The following is a 26,466-nucleotide window of genomic DNA, read 5'->3' on the forward strand; positions in this document are numbered from 1 at the left end:
ATATGGAGGGTATGTGTGTGTGTGTGGTGTGGGTAGAGGGGGTGTGTGTGTGCTGGGGGGCGGGGGTATGTACATGCATGGAGCGAGCGATCAGGAACATGTTCAAGGTTGGGCATACTCCATGTAAATGGCCCCAGGAACCCTGAGCCCAGCACATGCCTTCAAAGAGACACCAAAGGCAAGGGAGGCTATCTCCTCCCGGCCTTCACTCAGTGGGGACCTGCCAGGGACTCTTCCCTCCTGACGGCTGCCATTTCCTGCAGAGCTCTCCTTCAGGGTGTGGATGTGCGGTGGGAGCTTGGAGATCGTGCCCTGCAGCCGGGTGGGCCACGTCTTCAGGAAACGGCACCCCTACAACTTCCCTGAGGGCAATGCCCTCACCTACATCAGGTAGGTCACAGTGCTAAGGGCACCAGGCTAGGAGCTAAGACACCTGGCTTCTAGACCCCAGCCCAGTCAGTTACTCGTGCGACTCTGGGCAGCCACCCCACCTCTCTGGGCCTCAGTTTCCCCATCTGTTCCCTCCAATTCTGGGATTTCAGGTACTTTCAAGGGTGGAAGGATGAAACCGAGTGTGGATGCCAGGCCTCCCTTGTCTTGACTCTCTTTGCCCGGGAGTATATTGGAAAACTGGCCCAATGCCTACCTGGGAGCTGCCCTCTACTCACTGGGCCCCAAGTTCTGGTCATGGATGCCATGTCCTGACCCTGACTTGGTCAGCATCTGCCCACATGTCCCCAGCCCCAGGATGTACTTGGTCTTGAGGGGGAGTGGGCAAGGTCCTAGAGACCAGCCATTGCCCGCTCTCCTGGAGGGGGGGGAAGGGGAGGCGGGGAAGAGTGTCATCAGCACCCGCTTTGAGGACAGTTTTTTGGCTTGTCAGGCCCGTGCTCCCTTGTTTGTAGCAGTGGCTCCCCAGTGTAGCTAACCGAATGGCTTAATATTTCGGTTTGCTTCTCCCCCACCCCTTTGTGCGTTGTCTCTATAATGATAAAAGTAACACGTGTTCCCCGTAAAATGCAAGATATTATATATACATATCTGTCCACACATGTGCTTTTACTCTTTACGTCACATGTGGAGAAAAAAGCAAAAGTCCCTTTTACCCAGTCTGACTCCTATCCCCCTTGGCTCTCTCGAAGTAGCTACTGGGTATAGATTTCTGGTCTCTCATTTCGGCCCTTTGACTCATTTTCATGCACGTACTTTAGGTGGAGGGAAGCACACATACCACAACTTTGTGTTTTACGTACATAGGGTCAAGCTGTGTGTTCTTTCTGCAATGTGCTTTCCTGCTGCTCACACTAAATTCTAGACATCCTTCCATGGCACGTACTCCATCCTGGAGAAGTAGGGGTCATTATGCTCCTATTGGTGGGCATTTAGGTTGTCACCCATGTCTTACTAAACAAATATTTGGTACATGTCCTTTTGCCCCCATGTAGGTATTTTGGCAGAACAGATGCCTCAAGTGGAGTGTCAGGGAGCATACAGACACGAGCTAATGGACGTTGACAGATTCCATAGTCATTTATACCATCAGTATTATTTCACGCACACTCCTGAGATCCTTAACACCCTGTGCTGCGCAGAGCTGATCTTGATCCTAACTCTGTGACCACCCTGGTGACTTCGTTTTGCTCCTTCCTCCCCTTTTAGGAATACCAAGCGCACTGCAGAGGTGTGGATGGATGAATACAAGCAGTATTACTATGAGGCCCGGCCCTCGGCCATCGGAAAGGCCTTTGGCAGGTGGGCCCCCTCGACCAGCCCCGGTTTGCCTCCCTCCGCCCACGTTAGCACAGCCATAGCAAAACACAAACCGTGGACGCCAGGGAAGAACTCACTGTCTCCTCGGCAACTGAGCCCCTCCCCACTGGGCTCTTGGGAGTCGGGGGATATGGTAGGATATGCAATGTGAGATAGGACTGGGTTCTTGAGGAGCATGCAGCCTCTTGGGGAGAAATAAGCAGAGAGGGCTCGCTTACGAAGAGCTGCCCGTTCACAAGCTGCCTGCAGGAAAAAGGACATCTGTGGGAGTACTTAGTGCCCTGCCCGACTGTCTGCGGAAAACACTTGGGGTTTTGCCGCCACCCCCCGCCGTTAGCCTGTTTTCCTGTCCTGGACTCGTGTGACTACCGTCTAGTTAAGCATTTTCAAAATGTAGATTGGTTATAAAATCGATTTCGTGGGTCGTGACAGTCATTTAAAAAAAAAAGAAGACCTAGAACACTATAGAATAGTACAGAGCAGACTAGAAAATAGCACTTGATTGCAGTTAAGGCTAAGTATTGTTCGGTGAAATTTATTTCAGTTATATGCGCGTGTGTGTTTAGCCGTATTTGCACATGGGAATACTCGATCACGGTATAAGATGTATTTATTTCTTACTTAAGGTTGTGGTCAGAAGACTGAAAACATTAGCAATCATCACTGAATCTTCTTGCCTCTGTTTACGCATACCTAGCCCTTCAAAAGAAAAGCTGTGTCACTATTTCTGTTAGTGGCGAACTGATGTTTACTGACTAACTACCCTGTGGTAGGCTCTTATGCCCTCTTAATTCATTTGATTCTCTGAAAACCTTCCGAGATAGGTAGTCATGTCCCCAGTTTACCAGGGAAGAAACCGAGGCTCAGAGAGGCAGTGAAGGTCATCTGTCAGTGGCCATTCTGGTCAGTGAAGCTGAGGAAGCTGGGGAGATCAAACTGTGGATCCATGGGCACATCGGAGGGTTCTTATTTGCCAAAATTCCCCAAAGATGTCGTGCATGTCTTATTTGACCCTTTCTGCTAAAACTGGAATGCAGGAAAGGAAAGCTTGGAGTTCACTGAGGCTCTGCTCTCTGTGAAAATAAGGACTAGGGAGGGGGCACCTGGTGGCTCAGTCACTTAGGCATCTGATTCTTGATCTCGGCTTGGGTCATGATCTCACAGTTCATGAGATTGAGTCCTGCATCAGGCTCAGAGCTGTTAGATTCTCTCTCTGAGCCGGGATTCTCTCTCCTTCTCTCTCTCTCTCTCTCTGCCCTTTCCCTGCTCATGCACTCTCTCAAAGTAAATACATTAATAAACTTAAAAAAAAAAACCCAAAGGACTAGGGAGTGCTGAGGTGTCGAGGAGTGAGAAGCCAGGGTAAAGCAGGATCCTCCGTGGGCTGCCCTGATCCTGCAAAGTCAGTGGGAATTTGAGGAAAGAAATGAGGAATCGCCAGGATACTTGGAGTGACCTTGCAGGTTGCAGAATGATTTATGGCTGGAGGGTAGGCTTGGACAGCCGCTGGTCCTGCCCAGCCTGGGGGTAGGCAGACAGAGGGGGCTGGCCTCCTGGGGCTTCCTCCCTGGGCCCCCTTGCCAAAGCCTGAGCCTTTCTTACTGTTTCAGTGTAGCCACACGGATCGAGCAGAGGAAGAAGATGAACTGTAAGTCCTTCCGCTGGTACCTGGATAACGTCTACCCAGAGCTCACGTGAGTGTAGCCCTCAGCTGGTACACCCAGCCTGGGTGGGGCCAGCAGCTAGCTTGGGGGACCCACACCCTGAGATCTCCTCATTGCGGGCAGTCTGGCTCTTTCTAGCTCTCAGTGTGTATCTTCACACGAAGGCTCTGGGGGAATAGGAAGGACACCGCTGGGAGTTAAAAGTGAGATGTGGTAGGAGCCAAACTTTTAACAGACTGGGTCATAGCGCCAGAGATGGGCTTTGTCCCCATAGGAAAACAACTCTGCATTACGTAGCAAAAGCCACAGAAATAAAGATTCATCCCCTTCGACTCTGTTCCCTCTCTTCTGGGAGTTTATCCTAAGGAAATAAGAACAACCAAAGCAAAAAAAAAAAAAAACAAAACTGTTGACAAGCAGATGTTCGGTTGTAGGCTTCTCTGCTGCTGTGAAAAATCGAGAGACAGCTAATAATAGGGGATTGGTTTACTGAGTCCCAATTCCTGTGTCTAAACAAATACTATGCGTCCATTAAGACTACAACCATAAAGACTGACGAAACACTGGCAAATGTTTGCTCTGATAGACTCGAGGCAGAATGCAAATGGCGTGCCCGCTCGAGCCCTAGGGCATCTGAGTGTGTGTGTGTGTGTGTGTGTGTGTGTGTATGCACGAGCTGAGCTCCCAGATTGTGGGTGAAGCTGTAAGGCAGGGGTGGGGCAGTGAGGATTCCTTTTTTTCTCATTGCAAAATCCTTTTCAGCAGCTTAACTACATCCATATGGCTCATGTCCTCACCTCCTTCAGGTCTTGACTCCAATGTCCCCTTCTGAGGGACACCTCCCCGAACAGTCTCTGTTTGAAGACCGCCCCTCCCCCCAGCATCCCCTGCCTAGTTCACCCTCATCACCATCCAGCGCCTGTGTGGCTGGTTAATTTTGTCATCACCTCCCCACATGTGACAGTAAGTTCCATGAGGGTAGAGGTGTGCATCTGCTTGTTCACTGCTTTAGCTCCAGCCCCTAGGACAGTGTCTGTCACAAAACTGACACTCAGCTCGATACATATTTTTAACTGAATAAATTGCATGGTTAATAAGCCTCAATAGTAATAACTTGGAAATTAGCATTCTCCCTTCTATATAACTGTCACCTTAGGGAACGGGTTATTCCATTACTGCCAGCTTTCTCCCAAGGATGCTGCTTCGCTTTCCAGAGCACTCCACCCCTCAGAGCCTGCATGTCCTTGAAAAAGGCAAGTTGTTCTTTGAGTGCAGATTTGATTTTTGGAAAACAGCTGTATTAGGTGTCGCCAAGTCCAGTGAATAAGGCGATTACCCCAGATAATGGATCCTGGGTCCCACACAGAGCATGACAAGGACTGAATCAAGTGTCAAGAATGAACTGATTCTGGGGCGCCTGGGTGGCTCAGTCGGTTAAGGTCCGACTTTGGCTCCAGTCATGATCGCGCGGTTTATGAGTTCGAGCCCCGTGTCGGGCTCTGTGCTGACAGCTCAGAGCCTGGACCCTGCTTCAGATTCTGTGTCTCCCTCTCTCTCTCTGCCCACCACCCCCACCCCCACCCCCAGCTCACACTCTGTCTCTCTCTCTCAAAAATAAATAAACATTTAAAAATGTTAAAAAAAGAATGAACTGATTCTGGGAGCAGATTTAAAAGAATTTGAAAACAATTTGAGCAACAGCAGCATCCTTGCAAAGGGTCAGCAGCCTAGAAAACCCAGCTCTCCCGACAATGGCTGTGAAGGGAAGAACATTAATTTATAAAAGTATTATAAATGAACCGCTTTTTCCAGTGGCCACTCTTAAGGGGAAAGTTTCATCCAGACGTATCATTTCTGAGGGAAAAAGCACAGTTGTCCCTTTACCTCCTGTCAGGGTTCAGACAACACTGGGCTGGAGCCACGGGCTCTAGGCCTCGCACAGGAGCTGGGAAGCCCACGGGATGCATCGGGGAGGAGCCGGAACGTGCCTTTCCTCCCCACGCCCGGTCCCCACACACATTCTCCCATGTCATCCCCGGAGGAGCAGGAGGAAGAAGGATTTTCTAACACTCAGAAAGCTGGATCCATCACAAGACAGGAGAGAGGCTGAAACCAGCCCTGTTAAATGAGGAGCATGAGTCATCTGTTTGTTCTGGCACTGCGGGGACGTTTTAAAAAGTAGTTTCGTTGGTCAGATAGAAACTGCGCGCCTCCTTCCTGTCCAGGTTACTCATCCTCGGTCCGCTGTTCGCGTCCTGCCTCGGTTCTCAGGCTGAGGGGCCAGGAGCGCCTCGGGTTGGTTTGGAAGGCCATGTGTACGCCCAGGGATACCAATGTTCCTCCAAGCAGGGGACCCTCGTGGTTGGGCCACACTTGCAGATGGTCAGTGGGGAGACCAAGGAGACCGAGGAGGCCGAGGGCAGCGGCCTGTGCTTTCCTAGGCCCGCCTGTAATCCCAGCACAGCCCTGCCTGTCCCCTCTCGGATCCGAGCTCTGCAGCGGGCCTCAGCAATTGCTAATTTATGACTCATTAGGATGGTCAGGAAGAGTTGTACAACTGTGCACACCGCGTTTGCAAGGGTGCCAGTCACACAGTAGAGATTGTACATTTATCACAACACTTCCTGGCAGATGGTGGCAAAAGTCTTCCAACAAAACCAGTATATTATGACAGTTTTCTAACAGATGGAAGGGAAACGTCTTGAGGAAGGGACGCCTTTTGCTATTTCTGCAAGGGCATCTTAAGGGCTAATGGCAGCCCAGCTGGGAGGAGACCCACAGAGAGGGAAGCGGATGCTGACGTAGCTGAGCCTGGCTCGGCCAGGGAGCCGAGGAAGGGTGCTGAATGGTGAAGGTGGCCATCCCAGCTGCTCCAGGGCTGTTACCACACACACACACACACACACACAGGAGCCGCATCGGGTTTGGAGATTGTTGCCCGTGCCCCCGGTTTCCTCCTTTGTGCCGGGGCCATTGCCATGCACGGTGGTGCCCACCTCAGCTCTGAAAGCGGATCGCCCTGCACATGTCCCATTCCTTAGCACAGCTCCAGTGGGGTCTTTGCATCTCAACCCCCTTGCACCTGGCAGGGGTTGCAAGTTCAAATCCTACACTGATTCTATGGGTGATGCAAATCAATCAGGTGGGCAGCAATGAGACACTAGGGAGTTGTAGGGACTGTGGCAAACTGGGATGCAACCCCACCCCCTGCCATGCGGCAGCTGCTACCTACCACCGTGAAGTAGCACCTCTCTGGAAGGCGAGCTCAGTGTGGCCTGATCTTCCTATTTTCTCAGGAGAAGCTGGATTCAGATTTCTTTGTGTAACCCTCAGGGTTTTAATATTGCCAACTAATTAACAGCAACAACAACCATACTACGCAGCTCAGACGGAACATGTTTGGGGCCAGATTCAGCTTGGGGGCCAGTGGTTTTCAACCTGTGGTCTAGAATTATGCAAACTCTCAAGAGGGGCCTCGAGGAGGTGGATGCTCCTGCCAGGGGCGTGCGAGAGAAAGCGAAGGTGTCTTCCTGACGCACCGAGGGAGTAAGTCACGGTTGGGGGTTCTGGGAGCTTCCGGCCAGCCCTGAGGAAGGGAGACTTGGTTTGGTCGAGATCCTGCAAGTGTCCACAACAAAGAATGTCAGAAGTGTTATGATGCCCCCCTCTGCTGCCCACCCGGGTTCTCTTCGGACAGAAGTAACAAGAGGTGGTTAAGATTAGGCCAGACTCTAAGCCCTCCTGGTTCCCCTAACCCTCTGGGGCCACAATCCAAGAGGGTATGACATTCCGAACCCAGGAATATAAGCCTGAATCAGCTGGGGCCAGCAGTCTCCTTGGGTTTATTATCCACAGAGTAAGACGATGTGTCATTTGTGTGTGTGTGTGTGTGTGCGTGTGTGTGTATAATGTGTGTATAAGCATATTTTCCTGGGCATAGCAACATTTCAATAATACAATATTTTGAACTATGCCTGTTTTACTTAACAGTACGTTATAAACATTTTTCCATGTTATCAGATACTCATTCAGTCATTTTTAATGGCTACCGGGTTTTCATTACTACAGATGAATCAGAATTTATTTAGCCCGTCCCTACTGGGGGATATCTATGTTTTCAGTATAAGCAATCACTCAGAGATGGACGTCTTTTAAATTTAATCTCTGCAAACATCCGTAATTATTGCGGCAGTGTAATAAATTCCCAGGATGAGGATTGGGATCGTTAGGTCAAAGGTATGCACATTATTTTGGGGGCGTTTTTTATTATTGGAGTACAGGTGGCATACAATGTTGTATTCATTTCAGGTGTACAACACAGTGAGTCGATAATTCTGTGTACATTATGCTGTGCTCCCCATGAGTGTGCACACCGGCCACCATACAACGTTATTACAGTATTATTGTATTATTGACTATATTCTCTATACGCTGTACTTTTCTTCTCTCTGACTTACTTTACAACTGGTAGTTCATGCCTCTCCACCCCCTTTATCTGTGTGTGCACATTTTTAAGGCTTTTGGTACATCATGCCGCATTGCCCTGCAGAACCATTGGGCTAATTTATGCTCTCGCCCACAGGGTGTGAGGAGATCCAATCCCGCAGCAATTGCCAACACTGGGGATTGATATTGATTGGTGTTGATATAATTGTGGGTATATAATACGTTTTATATAAATCGATATGTTGCAATAATACATATTTATCACACATTATATTTTATGCACATATATATGGTAAACAAATACTGGTAACTCTCGAATATGTATTTCCTTGATCGTTAGTGAGATCGGATGCATTTCTATATTTGTGGGTGTTAAATTTGCCTCTCCAAAGTGACTTCTTCCCTGTCATTTTGAGATTGCCTTTTGAGTCTACATTTAGACCCTAGCTTCTCCCCAAACTTTCTTCTTTCTGGACTGGGGAGCCCTGGGTTTCTGATCTGAGCTCTCTCCCGAGGGTCCTCCCAAGGCGTGGCCTCTGGGGCGGCCCCTGGGGCTCCCAGAGCTGCTCAGACCCAGTGGGCGAGGCTCAATCTTCCCAGAGGCATCCCTGCTCTTTCCCTGTCCCCTGCCCTCCTGCCCCTGCTGGCGAGGGCTGCTCCCCAGGGCCCCTTCCCGTGAGACTGAGGCCAGACCTTGGTGCCTGGGGAGCTGACCAAGTGCTGCCCTCTGGTTGAAGGATGAGTGAGCGTGGAGGGGGCAGAGGACAAGCCTGACCATTCGCTTTTCTCTCAGAGTCCCAGTGAAGGAAGTGCTCCCTGGCATCATTAAGCAGGGGGTTAATTGCTTAGAATCCCAGGGCCAAGACTCAGCCGGGAACTTCCTGCTTGGAATGGGGATCTGCAGAGGGTCCGCCAAGAACCCCCCAGCACCGCAGGTAAGCTGCTTAGGGCCTTGAGGTCCAGGCCAGGATGGGGAAAGGAGCCATGGTCGTCATCCAGGAGTGGGGTGTGGGGCTTCCCTCTGCTTCTTCTCATTTTCCCTCTGCTTGCTCCCTCCACAGGGGACCATGCACGTTATCCCCTCACACGGCTCCTTGGCTCTGCTCCTGCCACATTCCCGTCCCCTTTCCTACACTTCGCACAGTTGCCCTCTGTGAACCACCCGCTTTCTCCTTGCTGAGGGAGAAATGCTACCCAGCAGCACCCAGTTCTCCCCCGGGATGCAGCCATAGCCAGCATATATGATGGGCAGCAGGGCATCCCGGACTCCTGTGTGTGCATGCATGTGCCACCTACGAGTGCAGGTGCACCTATGTCAAGACTAGTGCAGGTCATGGAAACCCCCCAGCTGCCCTGGCCCCATGTCCTGTCTTTCTCCCTATCCCCCCAGCATCCCTTGGTACATCCTTGATTGCCATTCTGGCCATTCCAGCTAAGCTCCCCCTAATACTTTATTATGAAACTTTTTAAACATACAGAAAAGTTGAAAGAATTATACAGTGAATACCATGCACTCCTATTATTTGTAGAAAATTCTACCAAAATACACAGTATATTTGTTTCATCACCAATCTACCCATCTATCCATCCATCACTAAGCATTTTGACTTGGTCTTTGATGTCCCTGCCTTGTAGGCGTGGCTGTTCAGTGACCATCTCATCCAGCAGCAGGGGAAGTGCCTGACTGCCACCTCCACCTCCATCACCCCGGGGTCCCTGGTCGTTCTGCAGGTGTGCAACCCAAGAGAAGGCAGGCAGGTAAGCCTCTTCGCCACCAGGGAACACACAAGGGGGTGGCAGCTCCTAGCAGGGGAGCCCTGGGTTGAAACAGATAGACTCAAGTAAGCCCTCCAGAGTAAGAGTCACTGTAAGTCAATATCTAGGTCAATTCTCTTGTTTTACTCACCGGGAAACACTTCTTCAAGTAAATGTCTGTTAAATGCCAATCCTGCCAGCCTGTGAGCTCCATGAGGGCAGGGACTGTCTGTCTTGTGTCCCTACAACACTATCCCTAGCCCCTGACAGGCACCACAGTCAAACTCGTGTTGGCTTTTACCAACAGCCCATGCTAGGAGTTTTACAGATTATCTCATCTAATCCTCATGCAGCCCAGGGACTTGGGCCCTAGTACTATCCACATCTTATAGGTGAGTTACACTGAGGCTCACTGAATTTAAGGGACATGTGTCAGATGAAACACAGCTGGGAATGGGGTGGAGCCAGGATTCAAACCCAGGTCAGTGTGACCCCTAAGCCCACAGTCTTAACCCAAAACACAGTAGATGCTCGATAACTACTTCCTTTCCTGTCTTGTCTTTTCTTTTCTTTTCTTTTCTTTTCTTTTCTTTTCTTTTCCTTTCTTTTCTTCTCTTCTCTTTCTTCTTCTTCTTCTTCTTCTTCTTCTTCTTCTTCAGAGAAAAAGAGAGTGCAAGCAGGGGAGGGGCAGAGAGAGAGGGAGTGAGGATCCCAAGCAGGCTCTGTGCTGTCGGCATGGAGCCCCATGCTGGGCTCTATCTCATGACAGCGAGATCATGACCTGAGCCGAAATCAAGAGTCACTCAACCGACTGAGTCACCCAGGTGCCCTTCAATAAATATTTCTTGATTGTGGCTGTTGGGAAACTGAGATCCAGATACACTGATTTCCAGGCATGACAGGCTCACAGGAGCACTGCTTTTTCCATTTGTCAAACACTCACCCACCCTGTTTCCATTAATCCTGGGAGACAGGCCAGGCCCACCTGTTGAGGAAGAAACCGATGTTCAGAGAGATGACATCACTTCATCAGAATACACAGCAGCCAGTGACAGTCAGCCGGCTCCCTTCCTGGCTGGGAGGGTGCCCCTCTGCCCGAGGAATGGGACACAAAGGATGGCGGCCTGCTCCGGCCCTTCCTCTGCCCACCAACCGCCTCCCCTCTCCCTCTCTGTGCCTGACCCTGGCCAGCCAGCGGCACAGTGCAGGGACGAGGAGAGCACCTAGCTCTCTGACTTGGCCTGCAGGGCTTCCTCCCACCTTTTTCTTGTTTGCCTGGGTCAGCTCTTTCTTTAGGGATGACTGGCAGTTTGCTATTCCATTCTGGAAAAGCAGCCAGATCCTCTCCTCCAGCCTCTGGGTGTATGTGAGTGCATGCGTGCGTGTGTGTGTGTGTGCACACGCGTGTGAATTGTGTGCCAAGATCTGCTTGCTGAGCCCGAGGGATACTTCTGAGGAGTTTCTGATTGGCAGATGTAGTTTGTCCTGCCCCCTCAGGCTGCCTGCCCTCTGCCCCTGCCCTGCAGGGAGGGAGGCCCTCAGGCTCTCCTTTACTGGGAGCCTCAGACCTTTCTGAGGACCAGGCTTTGAGCCCACTCCCATTCCTCCTTGCTGAGGCCGAGCTAGGAAGTAGCTCCCGGGGCGGCTGAATATTTCTCTGGAGCTGAAGCATCCTTTCCCCTCCATGCTGACCCAGCCCCAGGGGCTTGTGGGAATTTCTCTTGGCCCCATTCGCTCTGCTCCTACAAGTCTTGCCAGGCCCCCAGCAGCAGCCTGGGCCACTGGGGCCTCTCCTCCAAGAGGACAGGATGAGCAGGTCTCCCACTGCTGGTGCCTTCTCAAAGCTAGGCCTCCCTCCTTGGTCCCCTTTTGGCCTCTAAGGCCACTTGGGCATCATGTACCTAAGAGGCCCTATATATTGGAGCCAGTATGATGGCATTGGCAGACCCCAGCCCGACCACCCCTCACCTCTCCGAGCCTCTGTCTCCTCCCTGCCTGCCTTGCAAGGCACCTGTAAGAACAGAGGCTGAAGAGATGGGAGAGTGTCCAGGGCTGAGTGGCCAAGAGAGTTGGAAAGGCCCTGTAACTGCCCGATGACAGCATGGGTAAGAAGTGAGAATCCTGCATTTTGGGGACCGCCTCCAGTGATGGGATGATTCATTCCTTCATGCGCACATTCATCCTTTGTAAACACTGTGCTAGGTGCCTACCTGTGCCAAAGGATATCCTTTGCCCAGTAGGGGCGAGTGTGGCCAGCCCCTTCCAGGAGGTCAGGGACTAGAGGGGTACAAAGCAACCGATGCTGGGAGTTCCAGAGGGACCAAGGCCTTGTCCTACCCACTGCCCCAACTTTCAGGCCAGGGACCCCTCACTGCTGGGGCCGTGTGGGCACCCCACAGGCCTACATTCTGAAGGGGAGTCTGCAGCCCGCAACTTCCCCCCCCCACCCCGCCCCCGGTCCACCTCCCAAGTCAGTTCCCTTCTCTGCCCACCTCAGCCCCTGCAGCCCTAGACCCGGCCCTGTAGCTGGGTACGGCTCAGGCCTTCTGCTGGCACTCCAGCTGAGTGTGTGACCTCACCCTTTAGAGCCCTGGGGGCTCCATGTGTGGGCGAGCGTTCCCTACCCCCTTGAAGCCTGGGCCAGCCTCTCTCCCCTTCTCCCGATTGTTCCAAAGGACACACCATCCTCCACCCAGGCACCTCCAGATGTTCCACAGGAACACCTCTTTTCCCCTTTGTGAAGCCTGGGGAAAGGGAGGCACAGGGTGGGCACTGGGATGGGGACCCCAGGCCTCCTACCATCCTGCTGGGCTCACTGAGTCATCACTGCAGAGATGGCGGCCGGTTCCCACTCAAGGGTATCGGTCACCCACCGCACAGTTACAGGCCAGGTCAGACCCTTAGAGCCGCAGGGAGAAGAAATCTTGTTTGAAGAAGCAAAAGATGCACCAGGCCAGGCCCCACAGACTCAAACGCCAACAGGGAGGGGCAGGCTGTGCTGGAGGAGAACGTAGGGACCGGGCAGGACCTTGGTCAGTGGACAGCAAGAGTCCCAGCTGCAGCAGGGGACAGCCGCTCAGCCCCAACCGCCTGATGCCACATGAGAAACTGGGCCCACGTCTAAAGGGAAGCTGGAAACACAGAGTTTCATGTGACGACCAAGCCAAAGCTTAAACACTATGCAGGCCAAACAAAATACATCCCTGGGTTTGATTCATTCAGCCCGTGGGCCTCTGATCTAGACTGCTGAATGAGGCAAGAGTGCATCAGAAAGGGAGGGGGTTAAGGAGGTATGCGGGGTCAGGGAGCTCTTGGGTAGGGGACAGTCAACTTCAAATGAGGAGGGTGTGTCCTAGGTATATTCAGGCCACTTACATACATGTCAAATGGACTTCTGAGCATTGTTACTATTTTTAATCATTGTGTTTTCGTCATCCTCCTCCCCCCCCCCCCCCCAGAGATGGAGGAGAAAAGCCTCTTTCATCCAGCACTCGGTCAGCGGCCTCTGCCTGGAGGCCAAGCCCGCCCAGCTTGTGACCAGCAAGTGCCAGGCCGACGCCCAGGCCCAGCAGTGGCAGCTGTTGCCCCACACATGACGGTAGCCTGGGGCCTCCTGTACCTTTTGCATGAGACTTTGGGACTGGAAGCGGGTTAGGGTGGGGGAGTGTAAAGCAGGCCGTTCCCATCTCCTCGCATTTCTGCCGGAATCATCAGCAAACACCCCCTGCCACGACACACGTTTCTCCAAAGCTTGTTCCGGGGGGGCCACGGGGGAGCAGGCCCCGACGCCCTGGCTGCCGTCCCGGCCTCGCCCCGGAAGAGGAGACGGTCAGGATGCAGGACTGCTGCTGGGTTGAGACTGGGCAGGCCCCCTGGCCCTCTGTTCCCTCCCTTTGCCCTCCTGGGGTTCCGGACCGTGTTTTGGGGGCCCTCGCCTGTTGGCTGGGGAGAACAAGGACAGAAGCCCACGCAGGGCCCCTGCTGGGTCACAGGGCCCGCCTGTGGGGTCAGCGTGAGAGGCGAATGTGGGCGGCGTGGATGGGGAGGGCAGGGAGGGGGCAGCCTGAAGGCAGGGAGAGCTCAGTGGCCTGTCCCAGGCAGTTGCTGGGTTGAGTGCGGGAGGGATGGGATCTGGAGCAGAGGATGATGGGTCATTTGCAGAAGGACATGGATGGAAAAGCAGCGAAGCACCAAAAGAGTGACTCTCCTCCCGACAGCCCATCCTTCCTCCCATGCTGTACCAGTCCCCGGGCGCCGTGCCCTGCACTCTGGTCTTCACGCTCTGCACAAGAGGCTGCAGGGGGCTGTTCAGGGGCAGCCTTGGGACACAGTTTATTAAACAGATCCCACTTCTGGTTGGCCGTGCGCCAGGCCAAGACCTCTTTCTTGGACCTTAAGACCAGCTGATGCCCTGTCCCTTCTGCCTGGGTCCATGGTGATGACCCTGTAGGGACAGGCGGCCGCCCCGCACTGCTGAGCAGCCCCATCCCTATTCAGACCTTTTGACTCCTGCCTTCTCAAAAGCCTTTGCCTCTGTAAATACTGTATCATGGCACTGAGGTGGCTGGGATGAGCAGGACCTCCCTTCTGGAGCTAAACATTCCCTAAGACATTAGGGAGTAAGCCGTGCAGCCTAAGCCTCATCCCCGCCCCTCCCCACTGCAAGAGGGAGGCCTGAGAGGGTCAGTCCCTGCAGTGGGCGGGGAGGCCGGCTGGCAGCTCCTGTTTGTGTAGAGAGCCCCCTTCTCACAGCCACTGGGCCCACGGCCTAGTCTCAGAAGGGCTTCTGCTATTCCCCATCTCCTCCTGCCCAACCCCACTGGCTCAGGCAGCGTGATCTTCAGCAAAAGACCAGTGGTACAAGGACCCCTGGGAATCCCCCCTCCCAAAGCAAATCAGCCTGGGCCCCCTAGAGAATTCATGGATTCCAGAGGGCCTAGGAATCCTCTGAAATTGTCCCCCAAATAGTGCATGTGTGTGCATATATGCATTTTCCTGGGGAGAGGGTCTGTGGATTTCCCCAGCTTCTTACAGAGGTACCCGATCCCCAAAGGATCTGAACTTCTGCTCTGGATTGGCACGACCATCCAGCTGAGCTGCCGTGTCCCTTCTCCCTCCCTGGTGTGCCTAAACTGCTAGTGTCCTCTTCCTTGCTGTCCTCCGGCCAGCAGCCCCACGGTGGGGGGTTCTCAGTGGCTTCCTCTCACCTCCTGGCTCTCACCGGGCCCTCTTAAGCAGTGCTTCTGTGCCCCAGCAAGGGGCCCTTGGCCCCCAGGGCCACTATCTTCCGTCCTCTGCCACTATGTTTCATCCACCCCCATCTCTGTCGTGCGAGTCCGCCCCACAGGCAGCGCGAACCTTTGGGGAGGGGGGCACGGCTTCCCTCGTTGAATGTAAGAGGACTGCCGCTCAGGGAAGCCCCTGAGAAGCCGTTCCTTCCCTGTGGTCAGGCTGCACTTGTCAGCCGTCCTTTGTGGGACTCAGCCCTGTTCTGGTTTTGCTTTTCCTCCTCTTGACCAAAGCATGTGCCACTAGCTGTCCCCGAGGGCCTTGTCTTTATGAACCACACATCTGGAATAAAACCACTTCTCACATGTACACGTGCACCGGTGCCTTCCTTTCTGATGCCAGAGCTGCCCTCCCCTGCCTCATGGAGGGGAAGTTGAGGCGTCCATTCTGCCAAGATGAAACACACTGGGTCTAACCCCCTCCTGCACCTGACAGCTTGCTTCTCGGCCTACGTGCCCCCTGGTGCCCCAAGGAGTCCTGGATGACAGACTGGCTGCTCCAGGGGAGCCGGCAGGTGGCCCTGCTTCTGGGGCAGGCTGGCACCAGAGGCCAGGTTCCTGTGACCTCGTGGACCCTCCTTGGGGCCCTATGTGGGGCTTTGGAGTGGAAACCAAGGGTTTTTTTTTCCCAAATTCTTGCCTTTTACCAACCCTCTCTCCTTCCCTGGGTGATAGCCCCAGCCCCTCAGAACTGCTCTTCCCCACCCCTACCACATAAGAGGGCAGCGGTAAAGTGCAGGCGGGACATCTCCCGAGGTAGCCACAGCAAAAGAATTCCAGAAAGAGCCCTATCAGCCTAGCCTTGTTGATCCGATGGCAGATGCTCGGCCTAATGTTTCCATGGAAACAATAGAAAGCCCCCACCGCTTCTGATCACAGAAGTCGAACCTACCCAGGTAAAAAGAAACGCCGCTTCCGTGCATAGATGAACTGTGGTGGGCAGGCCAGCGTGCAACTAAACCTGTCCGGCACACAGCCATTTCTGCTCCCACCCCCGCTTCACCTCGGGGCTGCTCGTCCTGGGCCCCCCAGAACTGCGGACCGCCATGCCCGACGGGCCCGGAGCAAAGCCCTGGCTGGTGAGTGTGGCTGCAGAGCCCAGCTTGGGCTAACTGGGCGCAGGGCACAATTCACAGCAGAAGTCTGTCTGCCTGTCCGTCCTCTCAAGGAGGAGAGGCCCACTGCCTTCTCTGGCCTCTCTCCTGGACAGGCTGGGCCAGCTTTCCACCTTCCGTCTGTTCTCCTTCCCAGCCTCGAAGGGCTCCGGCGCTGCTTCTCCTGAGTCGTGCTTTCTTGCCCTCCTCCAAACCTACCTCTCGGGAGGCCCAGTTTCTCTGACCCTTTTTTTCTTTTTTTTCTGGACAGTAAGACTGGTAGCCTTTAGCCAGCTCTTGGAGGGGTGAGCAAAAGATCTCAGGTTGGCCCTTAGCAACAACGGAGCTTACAGAACCCAGCAGAAGAGTCTCGAAGAGCACACAAGTGGGGAGGGCAGGAGGGACGTGGCTGTGAGGCCAGCCTCCCATTTGTTCAGCAAGGAGGGGTTCCTCCATCCCTGAGCCTCTGTGGCTTGGCTTCAGTTTTCTCTTCTTTTCTTTTCTTTCTTTTTTTTAAATGTTTATTTATTTTTGAGAGAGAGAGCACAAGCAGGGGAGGGGCAGAGAGAGGGACACACAGAATCTGAAGCAGACTCCGGGCTCTGAGCTGTCAGCACAGAGTCCACTGCGGGGCTTGAACTCCCAAACTGTGAGATCATGACCTGAGCTGAAGTCAGAAGCTTAACCGCCTGAGCCCCCCAGGCGCCCCTTGGCTTCAGTTTTCACAGAGGCTCTGTCCTGCGTCCCTCAGGAGGTGTCTCTCCATCTGCAGTTGGGAGAAATAACGTGGGCAATACCTGTCTTCCAAGGGGTCCGGCAGCCCCACGCCTGTGGAGAATCTTCCAGCACCAAATGGGGTGTGATCCTCTCCCGAGGGAACAGGAAAGGAAAAGCTACAGGTCATGATACCCACAACTTCATTCCCGACAATGTCCCCAGTGTCCCTGGTATTGCTGTATGTCCCCTATAGTGGTTGAGTCCATTTCCTCCAGAAGGTGGGGGGCGGCACAGGCAGCTTCTCATCTTAAAAGGTCATCACTGGTGGGCACTTAGCAAAGACCTCAGGTGTGGCAGGCCGGGGCCACCCTCTCCTGGGCCCGCAGCCAGGCTATGTGGTCACCAAGCAGGATGGAACCTCCAAAGCCATCTGAGGACAGCCCTCTGTCGTGGGACTTGATCCCTCTATACTACAAAGAAAATAGGATTGGGGGCCTCAGGCCCCTGTCAGTCAGTCTGTCCCCGCTCTGCCACTTACTGGTCATGGGGTCCTGAGTCCCTCACTTCATCTCTCAGCCTCGGTTTCCTCACGTGGAAGTTGGGGCTACTCACAGCACTGGAGGGGTTTTGCGAGGACTGATCTACCTCACGAGTGCAAAGCATCTTTCTAAAAGCTTAGTAAACGTGTGTGAGTGCTACTACTAATAAGCATGCCTTTCGGGGTGCCTGCTACATGCCAGGCACTTTACCAGGGGTGGGGACACAGACATAAAAAAACCCAGAAATATTCTAGCAGGGGACATGGCCACACAGGCCATCATAAAAGCCCCAGGGAACTATGGGAGCAGCAAGGAGGGGCCTCTTGCTGTGGCCTTCGAACCAGGGAGTCCCGCTGCACTCTGGACCATGCCTGCCTCGGCTGGGCAACGGGCTGGATGAAGCCTGGCAGACCCTAGCCACACCAGCCCGGCTCGTAGCTCGGCAGGAAGTGGTGAGTGGCCCAGACTTGTTACCCCAGTGCGCACAGCATCGTAGTGATGCAGACCAGCCCGTAATCATAGAAGGATTTTAGAAGGAAGCTATGGCAGCGGTTTAACCCCAACAGACAAACCCTTTGCTTCTTAAGCTACTGGCCATTCCTCCAGGGCTCACTTTCCTTTATTTGGTGAGGGCAGAAGAAAGGACGGGGAAATAGATGGCCTGAAAATTTTAATGACTCTCATCTGGCAAGAATGAACACAAATGACCAGGAGGTGTTCCAGAAAGACTTGTTTTCTCCTTCCTCCTCGGTTCAGGTTATCTCTGATCCACCCAAACCCCCTGAAACCCAAGCCTGTCTTTCAACAGATTGCCTTTCAAATAAGTGTCTCTCAAAGTTTGGTCCGGATCACCTGCTGGAATCACTCGAGGTGCCTCGTAAGCATGTCGCTTCCCGGGCTCTGACCCAGACCTGCGGACTCCGAATTTCTGTGTGTGCCCAGTGGCCTAGGTGATACAAATGCACCTGAAGTCTGCAGCCCTCTGAAGCAGGAAGGAGAACTGGAGGCCCTGGGAGGATAGGCCATGCAGGGGAGACTCAGGACGAGCCTGAGCTCTTCGGGGATGCCTCTCATGGATCATGCAGTCTCTCACACCTGCGGCGTATTCACCGTGAACATGACCGAGCCCACGATGATGTGCTGAGCACCTACCCCAGAGGACAGACAATGGGCTCAGAGAGTCCTGCAAACCACCAATGGTCAAGGCTGTCCCTTGCCAGGCACCAGACCACCAGGCCAACCTCAGCTCCCACCCCATGTCCTTCACCCTGGGATCCAGCCACACTCACCTATGTCATTTCTTGAAGTTTCTTTCTGCCCTCTCTTGACTGTGCTTGCTGTTCCTTCCACTCTCTACCTTGTTGTCTCCATGGGTCGCTGCTACCCATTTTTCCAGACAGATGCCGCTTCCACGAGCAAACGTCCCTGGGTTACCGATGTGTCTGAGGGCACCTTTCCAACCTGTCTCTTCAATGTCTTGAATGTTCCTCTCCAGCCATGCTGGCCACCTTCCTCCATGTGCTGTGATAAGGACTTGTCTTCTCTAGTCCTTCTTTGTCCCCTCTTTGCCGTGGGCTGTGGCTCTTGGATAACAGGACCCGTGTCTGCTCCCCATAGCCGCAGCACAGAGCCTGGCTCTCCGAATCAAAGTCTGGCTTGCCCCATGAATGAGCTCACAGATTCCAGCGGGGCTGTTTTTTATTTTGTTTTGCTTTGCTTCGTTTCGTTCTGTCTTGTTTTGGTTTAGTGACAAGGCATTTCTACTTTTAGGAAATAGGACATTGCATACAGAGAGCACTCAGTCCATATTTGTTCATTTTTCCTCTCACTTGTCCCCAAAAGCTCAATATCTTCACAACTCCACCCTTCCTACTTGTATTTTCAAATTGTCATTTTTATGTTTCGTTGTCTCTAAGCCCTCAACAGCAATGCATGGGTAATGCCGAGGGCTGACATGGATCATTTCCCGGGTACCCTGAGCTTGAGAGGCCAAATGTGCATTCTTTCATTGCTCCCCAACACCTCTCGTGAGGTAGGTTCTGGTTTGCCCACTTCATGGATGGGGGATAGGGGTGGCTCAGTCAGGAGAAGAAACTTGCCCAAGGACACATAGCGAGGTTTAAACTCCGTCCCAGAGAAGTGTAAGTTGTGTGGTCCCACGGACCAGACGCGTCTGGGAACCTACTAGAAATGCAAACTCTCAGGCCCCGCTCAGACCTACTGCGGCGGGGCTCAGCGCTTGCCCTCACGCACTTGCCCGGAGCGCAACCGGCCCCCAGAGGGTTCTGATGCTCGCTCAAGTTTGAGAGTCACTGGTTCGGTGACTGGGATGGGTCCTGGTCCCCTGACCAGAGGGCATGAGTCACCGCCTGGCACAGTTGGCTCGGAGAGGTGATGCTTGGGCTGCGGGCCGTGCTCTCCCTGCTAGGCAGGCTGCCTCCCGCAGAGCCCTGGGCTGTGACGGGTCTCTCTGGGGCAGAGGCTGGGTGGGTATGAGACCGAGCCAAGGTTTGCTGCTGAGCCAGATGCCGCATGCCAACCTCGCTCTATGTGATTGATGAGTTTCTTCCCCAACACCAGCCACAGATGGCTGACATGGTTATAGAAACGCTCTCAGCCTAGAAGACCCATTAATCAAGGAATCAGTACTGCACCCCGCAGCCTGCGGGACAGGCCTGTGTTTCGCCATGAGTTATGTGGCCAAGTCCTTCCTACGGATCATCTGACTGATGACATTCATAGCCAGTCCTATCACTTAGTCGCCGGTCACCGAGCTTCGCGCATTTTAGCTTCTTGAATCCTCACAGGAACTCTGTCAGGTAGGTGTTTTCATTATCGCTCCATTTACAAACCAGGCAAGTGGGGCCCAGAGAGGTTAACACACTTGCCCGAGATCACCCAGCCATTAGGGGCAGAGCCAGGATGTAAAAATCACAAAGTCTGCAGGGCCTGGGCGGCTCAGCCGGTTAGGTGGCCGACTTCAGCTCGGGTCACGACCTCACAGTTTGTGAGATCGAGCCCCGTGTCAGGCTCTGCGCGGAGAGTGCAGAGCCTACTTGGGATTCCCTGTCTCTCTCTGTCTCTGCCCCTCCCCTGCTCATGCTCTGTCTGTCTCTCTCTCTCTCAAAAATAAACACTAAAAAACAATTTTTTTTAAAGAAAAGAAAATCATGAAGTTTGAACCAGGGTCCATATTCTGCACTGCCCTTTATCGCCCTTCACATATGACTGCATATCCTCCTACCAACACCACAAATAAATAATGTCGATTTATGTTGAGAGAGAGAGAAGGAGAACATGGGGGGAGGGGCAGAGAGAGGGAGACAGGGAATCCCAAGCAGGCTCTGTGCTGTCAGCGCAGAGCCCGACTCGGGGCTCGATCTCACAAACTGTGAGGTCGTGACCTGAGCGCAAATCAAGAGTCTCAGCCACCCAGGCGCCCCCAACGCCAACACTTTTGCATTGTTCTTTCCCCATCTTGCACATAAGGAAACTGAGGCCCCATGCAAAGCTCTCAGTCTCAGTCCAGGGCCCCAACCTTGTCCCCCGCCAGCCAACATCTCTTCATAGCCGATTCATAGAAGCCTGAGAGGGAAGGGTGGCTGGGGTTGACTCATCATCTACAGATGTAGAAAAGGCTGAGAGGCCACGAGCCCCAAGCCACGGGGCAGGAAATGGGGAGCACCGGGACTCAGTAGACCAGAGAACACGACGGTCCACATCACGGTGACAGAAGCACTTGCCGATGGCTCTGCCTAGTGCCAGCTGTCTTCTCTGGAGCTCAGGAGGGTGAGACCCTCTGAATGATCTGGCCCTACAGGCAGAGGGCTGCTTTGCTGTGTGGTCTGCTTTCTCTCTGAATGCCGGCCAGGACTAGTGTTTTCCAAAGGCATTATTTTTCCTCGACAGCTCGCCTTGTGCTTGTTCGGGTGGAATCTTCTGCAGACCTGCCGCTCTGGCTTTGTCCACCTACGGCGGGGATTTGAGGATGCTTTGTGGAGCCCAGGGGTTCACTTTCAGTGTGAACCAGAAGCCTGGGTCTTTGCGTGCTCATCAAACGGCTGGGCTTATTTTAAATGTATCATAACCAAATGTGTCCATGCCAGTTATTTGCGGGCTGGTTTACTGTGTGCCGGCAGGGGTGGAGGAGGAGGGCTCTAGCCTTGCAGTTAGAGCCTTGCTCCAGCCCTGGCCCAACCATTCTGTACTGGGTGACCTCTGGCAAGCCACTTAGGCTTCCTGAGCCTCAGTGTCCTCCTCTGAGAAATGGGAGTGACATAGGGAAAGATCAGATGAGAAAATGTGTCTTGTAGATGGGAAAGCATGTGCAGCAGCCTGGAAACGGGGAGAGTGTCTCTGCCCCTGGGGCAGGCCAGAGCTACTAGACCCCCAGGCTGAGGATTTTCCAGATGCTAAGGACATGCTCCAGCCATCAGAGCTCAGTCAGGGGGACCCAAGGGGGTGGGAAGCTGCCTAGGAAAGAAGGGGTGCGGCGTCCAGGGTCCCACCTTGTTCCTGCTGATGAAAAAAGCCTATGAAAACTTTTTTGGTGGCACTTGCTTTTCCCTTTGAGAACCAAGAGGAGTAGATCCGGCAGGGGACTTGATGTTACAAGAAGGCTTTGAAAACCTTCAGACTCCCGGGGTAAACCAGGACGGGAGCCGGGAGGGAGGCTGAGGCAGGAAGCGTAGCTCCGTCTGGGGTCCCTCTCTCATCTGCATCCCTCCACCCCGCCCCTGATATGGAGTAGGGCTCACTGGGCCTGCCCCAGGGAGCAGAGGAGATGACTGTCCTAGGCCAGGATCCTCTGTGGAGGACACACAGGATGCGGCCTTGCCTCTCTCAGAAGGCCTGAGGGGCGATGCCCAAGCCACACTGTTGAGAAGTCCCCAGAGATACTTATCAGTGATACTTATCAGATACTTATCTTCCTTATCAAGAGGAAGGCATGGTTGCGCGGCCCCTTCTCGGCCCAGGCTTCACTCTGCCTGGCAGGGCACAAAGAGCACGGGCTGTAGAGCCAAACCTAGAGCTGAAGCCTGGCTGTTTCTCTTAGTACCTGGGCAACATGTGGCAAGTTACTTGACCCCTCTAAACCTCAGTCCTCTCACTGGCAAAGCGGGGATAATACCGCCTACTGCTTAGGGATGCTGTAAAATCTGAACGGGCTGACATTTGTGGAGGGGTTGGCCAGAGGAGGGCCCAAACTCTTTGAGGGGCTGTTTGTCTTGTCGCAGCCGGACCATCAGACCTTCACACAGGGAATGGGATCAAGAGTGTTTGTGAGTGAATGAATGAGTGAGTGAATGAATGAATGAATGAAGCTCTGTGTGGGGCAACTGAGTCTCCCTGGGAAGGCCTTGACTCCAACCTTAGCCCCAGCGCTAGCTCAGGGTCCCCAGGACTCCCAAGGGGGGCATGTATTCAAGATAGATACATGTTAGGCTCATTAACTTTGTGGACAGAGGAGACTGGCAGGCACGGAGCTGAGAGATGGACGAATGGATGTAATTTATGGGCAAGAATGCCCGAGAGCATCCCTGAGATTCTCCACCTCCATCCCTAGTCCTAGGGGTTCCCCGAGTGCCCATTCTTTCCCCTTCTACTGTGAATCAGGGTTGTATTGGAGTTGCCTGTACTTTTCTATGCTCCCACTAGATTGCAAACTGCATGAAGAAAAAGACACGTCCATAGCACCTCGGACAATGCCTGGCACATACACAAAGATGTGTGTCAAGGGAATAAAGGAGTACAAAAAAACTGCTATTCTCCCTCAGTTCTGAGAATGTCTGGTCTTGGAACACAGGGTTCTCAGCTTTCTTTTCTTATGTTTATTTATTTTGAGAGAGAGAGAGAGAGAGAGAGAACATGAGCCGGGGAGCAAGGCAGAGGGAGAGAGAAACCCAAGCAGGCTCCACACTGTCAGCACAGCACCCCACGCGGGGCTTGAACCTACAAACCATGAGATCACGACCTGAGCAGAAATCAAGAGTCGGGCGCTTAACTGACTGAACCACCCAGGTGCCCCTCAGCTTTCTCTTCTAACCTGGCTGTTGATTTGGGTTTTTAAGCAATCGGATGAGGTCTGACCAGGGAAAATTCCTTTTCATCAGGCCCAGGAGACCCAGCATTTGCAAGTTAATGCCAAATCAGTGCCTGATTAAACAATGCATGTGAGAACAAGGGGAGACAGCAGAGATGATGCAGCAAATACAGAGGGAGAGGCACCTGCCTGGTGAGAAAACTGCCTTACATACTAATGAATGTGTCCAAGGCTAAGGCAGCGACAACTACAGCTTTGGGATGATCTGAAGTTTTAATTTAAACTGGCAGCAGAGGGGCGCCTGGGTGGCGCAGTCGGTTAAACGTCCGACTTCAGCCAGGTCACGATCTGGTGGTCCGTGAGTTCGAGCCCCACGTCAGGCTCTGGGCTGATGGCTCAGAGCCTGGAGCCTGTTTTCGATTCTGTGTCTCCCTCTCTCTCTGCCCCCCCCCCCCCGTTCATGCTCTGTCTCTCTCTGTCCCAAAAATAAATAAATGTTGAAAAAAAAAAATTTAAACTGGCAGCAGAGAAAGGATGAAGGCTTCTCTGTGTACTAAGCTGTGGCCTTCTTGCAGGGTTTGTCCAGGGCCAGGTCTTGGCTCAGGATGCAGGAGTCTTTATTTGCATACAAATTGCTAACATCAACAAAGTCTTTGCTCAATTTTTAGGTAAGATGTTATTGCTTCCCTGAAGGCCATAATTCCTTGGTTTTTCTCCTCAATATTCTCCTCAGAGCCACTCACATTGACCCAGATCTTCCACCCCAGGAGCGTGGAGGGAGAGTGGAGGGAGCCAAAGGAAGGGAGCTCGAAGAAGGGAACAGGTGGTTGAGCAATTGGACCCGCTTTCAGGATGCTCAAAACTTGACCTAAGGGTTTTAAGTATTTTAATCCTCAAGCCAACTCTGGGGGTTGGTCACTATTATCATCTCCATTTATAACAAGGGAATCGAGGTCAGGAAATGTTATGAGTTGCTCAAGATCCCATAGCCAGGAAATGGCAGGGTCTGGACTCACAAGATGTCTGGCTCCTAGAATCATGTTCTTTTTTTTTTTTTTTTTATGTTTATTTATTTTTGAGAGAGAGAGCGAGAGCGAGCACAAGCAGGGATGGGGCAGAGAGAGAGGGAGACACAGAATCTGAAGCAGGCTCCAGGCTCTGAGCCATCAGCACAGAGCCCAACCCGGGGCTCAAACTCACGAGCTGTTGAGATCATGACCTGAGCCGAAGTCAGATGCTTAACCCACTGAGGCACCGAAGCACCCCTCCTAGAATTATATTCTTAAACTATCTCTGTAAATCACTTACTCTTTACATCTCTTTAAATATATTAGACAATCCTGTTAAAATTATTGACGGTGTGCAGGGGTTACTGGCTTGTCCTTGAACTGTTTTCAGCTCTGAGAGAGCTGGGGAGCTTTCTGGAGTCATCGCTAGGGTAGGGCTGGCTATGTAATTTGCAGGGCTCAGTGTAAAATGAAAATATGGGTCATCTAATTCATAAATTATTAAGAATTTCAAAAATGACGATGGCAGAGTGGGTCCCTCAAAGCCCTGGGCCCTGTACAACTTTTAAGTGCATAGGTTGTAGGCCTATGAAGCTGGTTCTGAGTCAGGGTTCTGGGTAGAAACATGTCTGCTTTGTCCTGGAACTTGCCATTAGGTCTGGCACACGATAACCATTAAAAAACTACTGGTTATGGGGTGCGTGGGTGGCTCAGTCAGTTAGGCGTTGACGCTTGATCTCGCAGTTTGTAAGTTCGAGCCCCACGTAGGGCTCTGTGTTGGCAGTGTGGAGCCTGCTTGGGATTCTCTTTCCCTCTCTCTGCCCTTCTTTCGCTTGTGTATGCTATACTCACCCTTTTCTCTCTCTCAAATAAATAAGCTTTAAAAAATTAAAAAAAAAAAAAAAAAGAGACAGAGAGATGAGTCTAAACTGGTGAAGCTTAAAGACTCTGCAGACAGCCGTATTGCCCACTAAGTGGAAGAAGCTGATCTTTGGGACAAACGGAGCTGACACATAAAGGGGGACAGAGACCAGAACTGGTAGGCATTCCTGACTGCCCATGTTTCTGGTTTTGTTTGACCCGGAGATTCATCTGTGTTCTGGCTTCTCCTGCAGTTTGACATATGACCCAATAAGCCACACCCCCTCTATTGCTGCCCTCGCAATGGCTGTTTGGCAGCCCTGTTTAAGATGGGAAGGGCTGTTTTGGATGGGGTCCCCGGGGGAGGGGGGGGGGCGACGAGTTCCCTCTGGAACTGGCCTGTGTTTTCAAGATGAGTGTCTGGTCTTAGGGAACAGAAAAGTTAACCCATCTACAGGAGGGACATTCATGTGTGGGCCTCCTTCGCTCTGACCATGTAACCAACTGATACAATTACCCGCACTCGAAGCATATTTACTCTGTAGAGAAAGACCTAATTTTGCAAACAGGCAATGATCACAGTCTCCTCGGGGACTGGTGGTCCTCACTTAGGAAGGGACTGAAGTTAGCAGGACAAAATCAGCTCTCAAGTGTCAGTCTAACGAGTCCTTCTGACTCCTAGCACATGGTCCCCCTGTATGACAGCTCACCTCCCAACCAGACTGAGGAAGATTACGGAGAGGGGCCGAGAAGCTTGAAATTGGGTATTCAGAAAACACATTTACTTTCCTCTAACAGGAACGACGTGTCAAGTGCAATTACCCACACTGAGGCTGGGCGTGAGTTGGCAGCTTTTTCAAAACTGTCGTTGTAAAGCTGTCAGAGGTGGGAATGCCTCCTTTCAGACTGGCGCACTGTGTCCGGTCAGAAGCAGACTAGGAAGATGGTTAAGCAAAGGCTGTTAAATTCTACCAGAATTCAGTTTGAAGTGCTGACTCTGTTTACATTCCAGAACGCAGCTCATTAGCATGTGTCAGAAAGGCAGCTTCAGTGGCTCCAAACATCGGCTGCTGCTCTCGGGCTCCCAGAATACCAGCCTGACACAGCACACTAGCTCGGTTTCTGTGCAATTTCCTCCCGCCCGAGTGGCCAGGTTGTAGAGCGAGGCTTCATTTGTGACCCAAATATGTCCTGCCTTGAGAATGTGGTGTTTCCTTTTCCGGGCTCATGATGTGTGGGAGCCAGGCAGGGTTCCGGGCTGGATGGGGCAGAGAACACGAGG

General features: G+C 52.8%; 1 protein-coding gene across 1 annotated transcript in view; it reads left to right on the plus strand.

The window, feature by feature from the left end:
• Positions 1–15,233, plus strand: part of GALNT16 (polypeptide N-acetylgalactosaminyltransferase 16) — a 95,115-nt gene extending 79,882 nt beyond the window's left edge. Inside the window, exons 10-15 of the mRNA XM_043554376.1 lie at positions 264–390; positions 1,660–1,752; positions 3,381–3,464; positions 8,674–8,815; positions 9,516–9,638; positions 13,094–15,233. Of these exons, the coding sequence (XP_043410311.1) occupies positions 264–390; positions 1,660–1,752; positions 3,381–3,464; positions 8,674–8,815; positions 9,516–9,638; positions 13,094–13,231 (707 nt within the window). The 3' untranslated portion in view covers positions 13,232–15,233. The remainder of the gene's footprint in view (positions 1–263; positions 391–1,659; positions 1,753–3,380; positions 3,465–8,673; positions 8,816–9,515; positions 9,639–13,093) is intronic.
• The last annotated feature ends 11,233 nt before the right edge of the window (positions 15,234–26,466 follow it).

Source organism: Prionailurus bengalensis, chromosome B3 (genome assembly GCF_016509475.1).
Source record: "Prionailurus bengalensis isolate Pbe53 chromosome B3, Fcat_Pben_1.1_paternal_pri, whole genome shotgun sequence".
NCBI classification, from domain to species: Eukaryota; Metazoa; Chordata; class Mammalia; order Carnivora; family Felidae; genus Prionailurus; species Prionailurus bengalensis.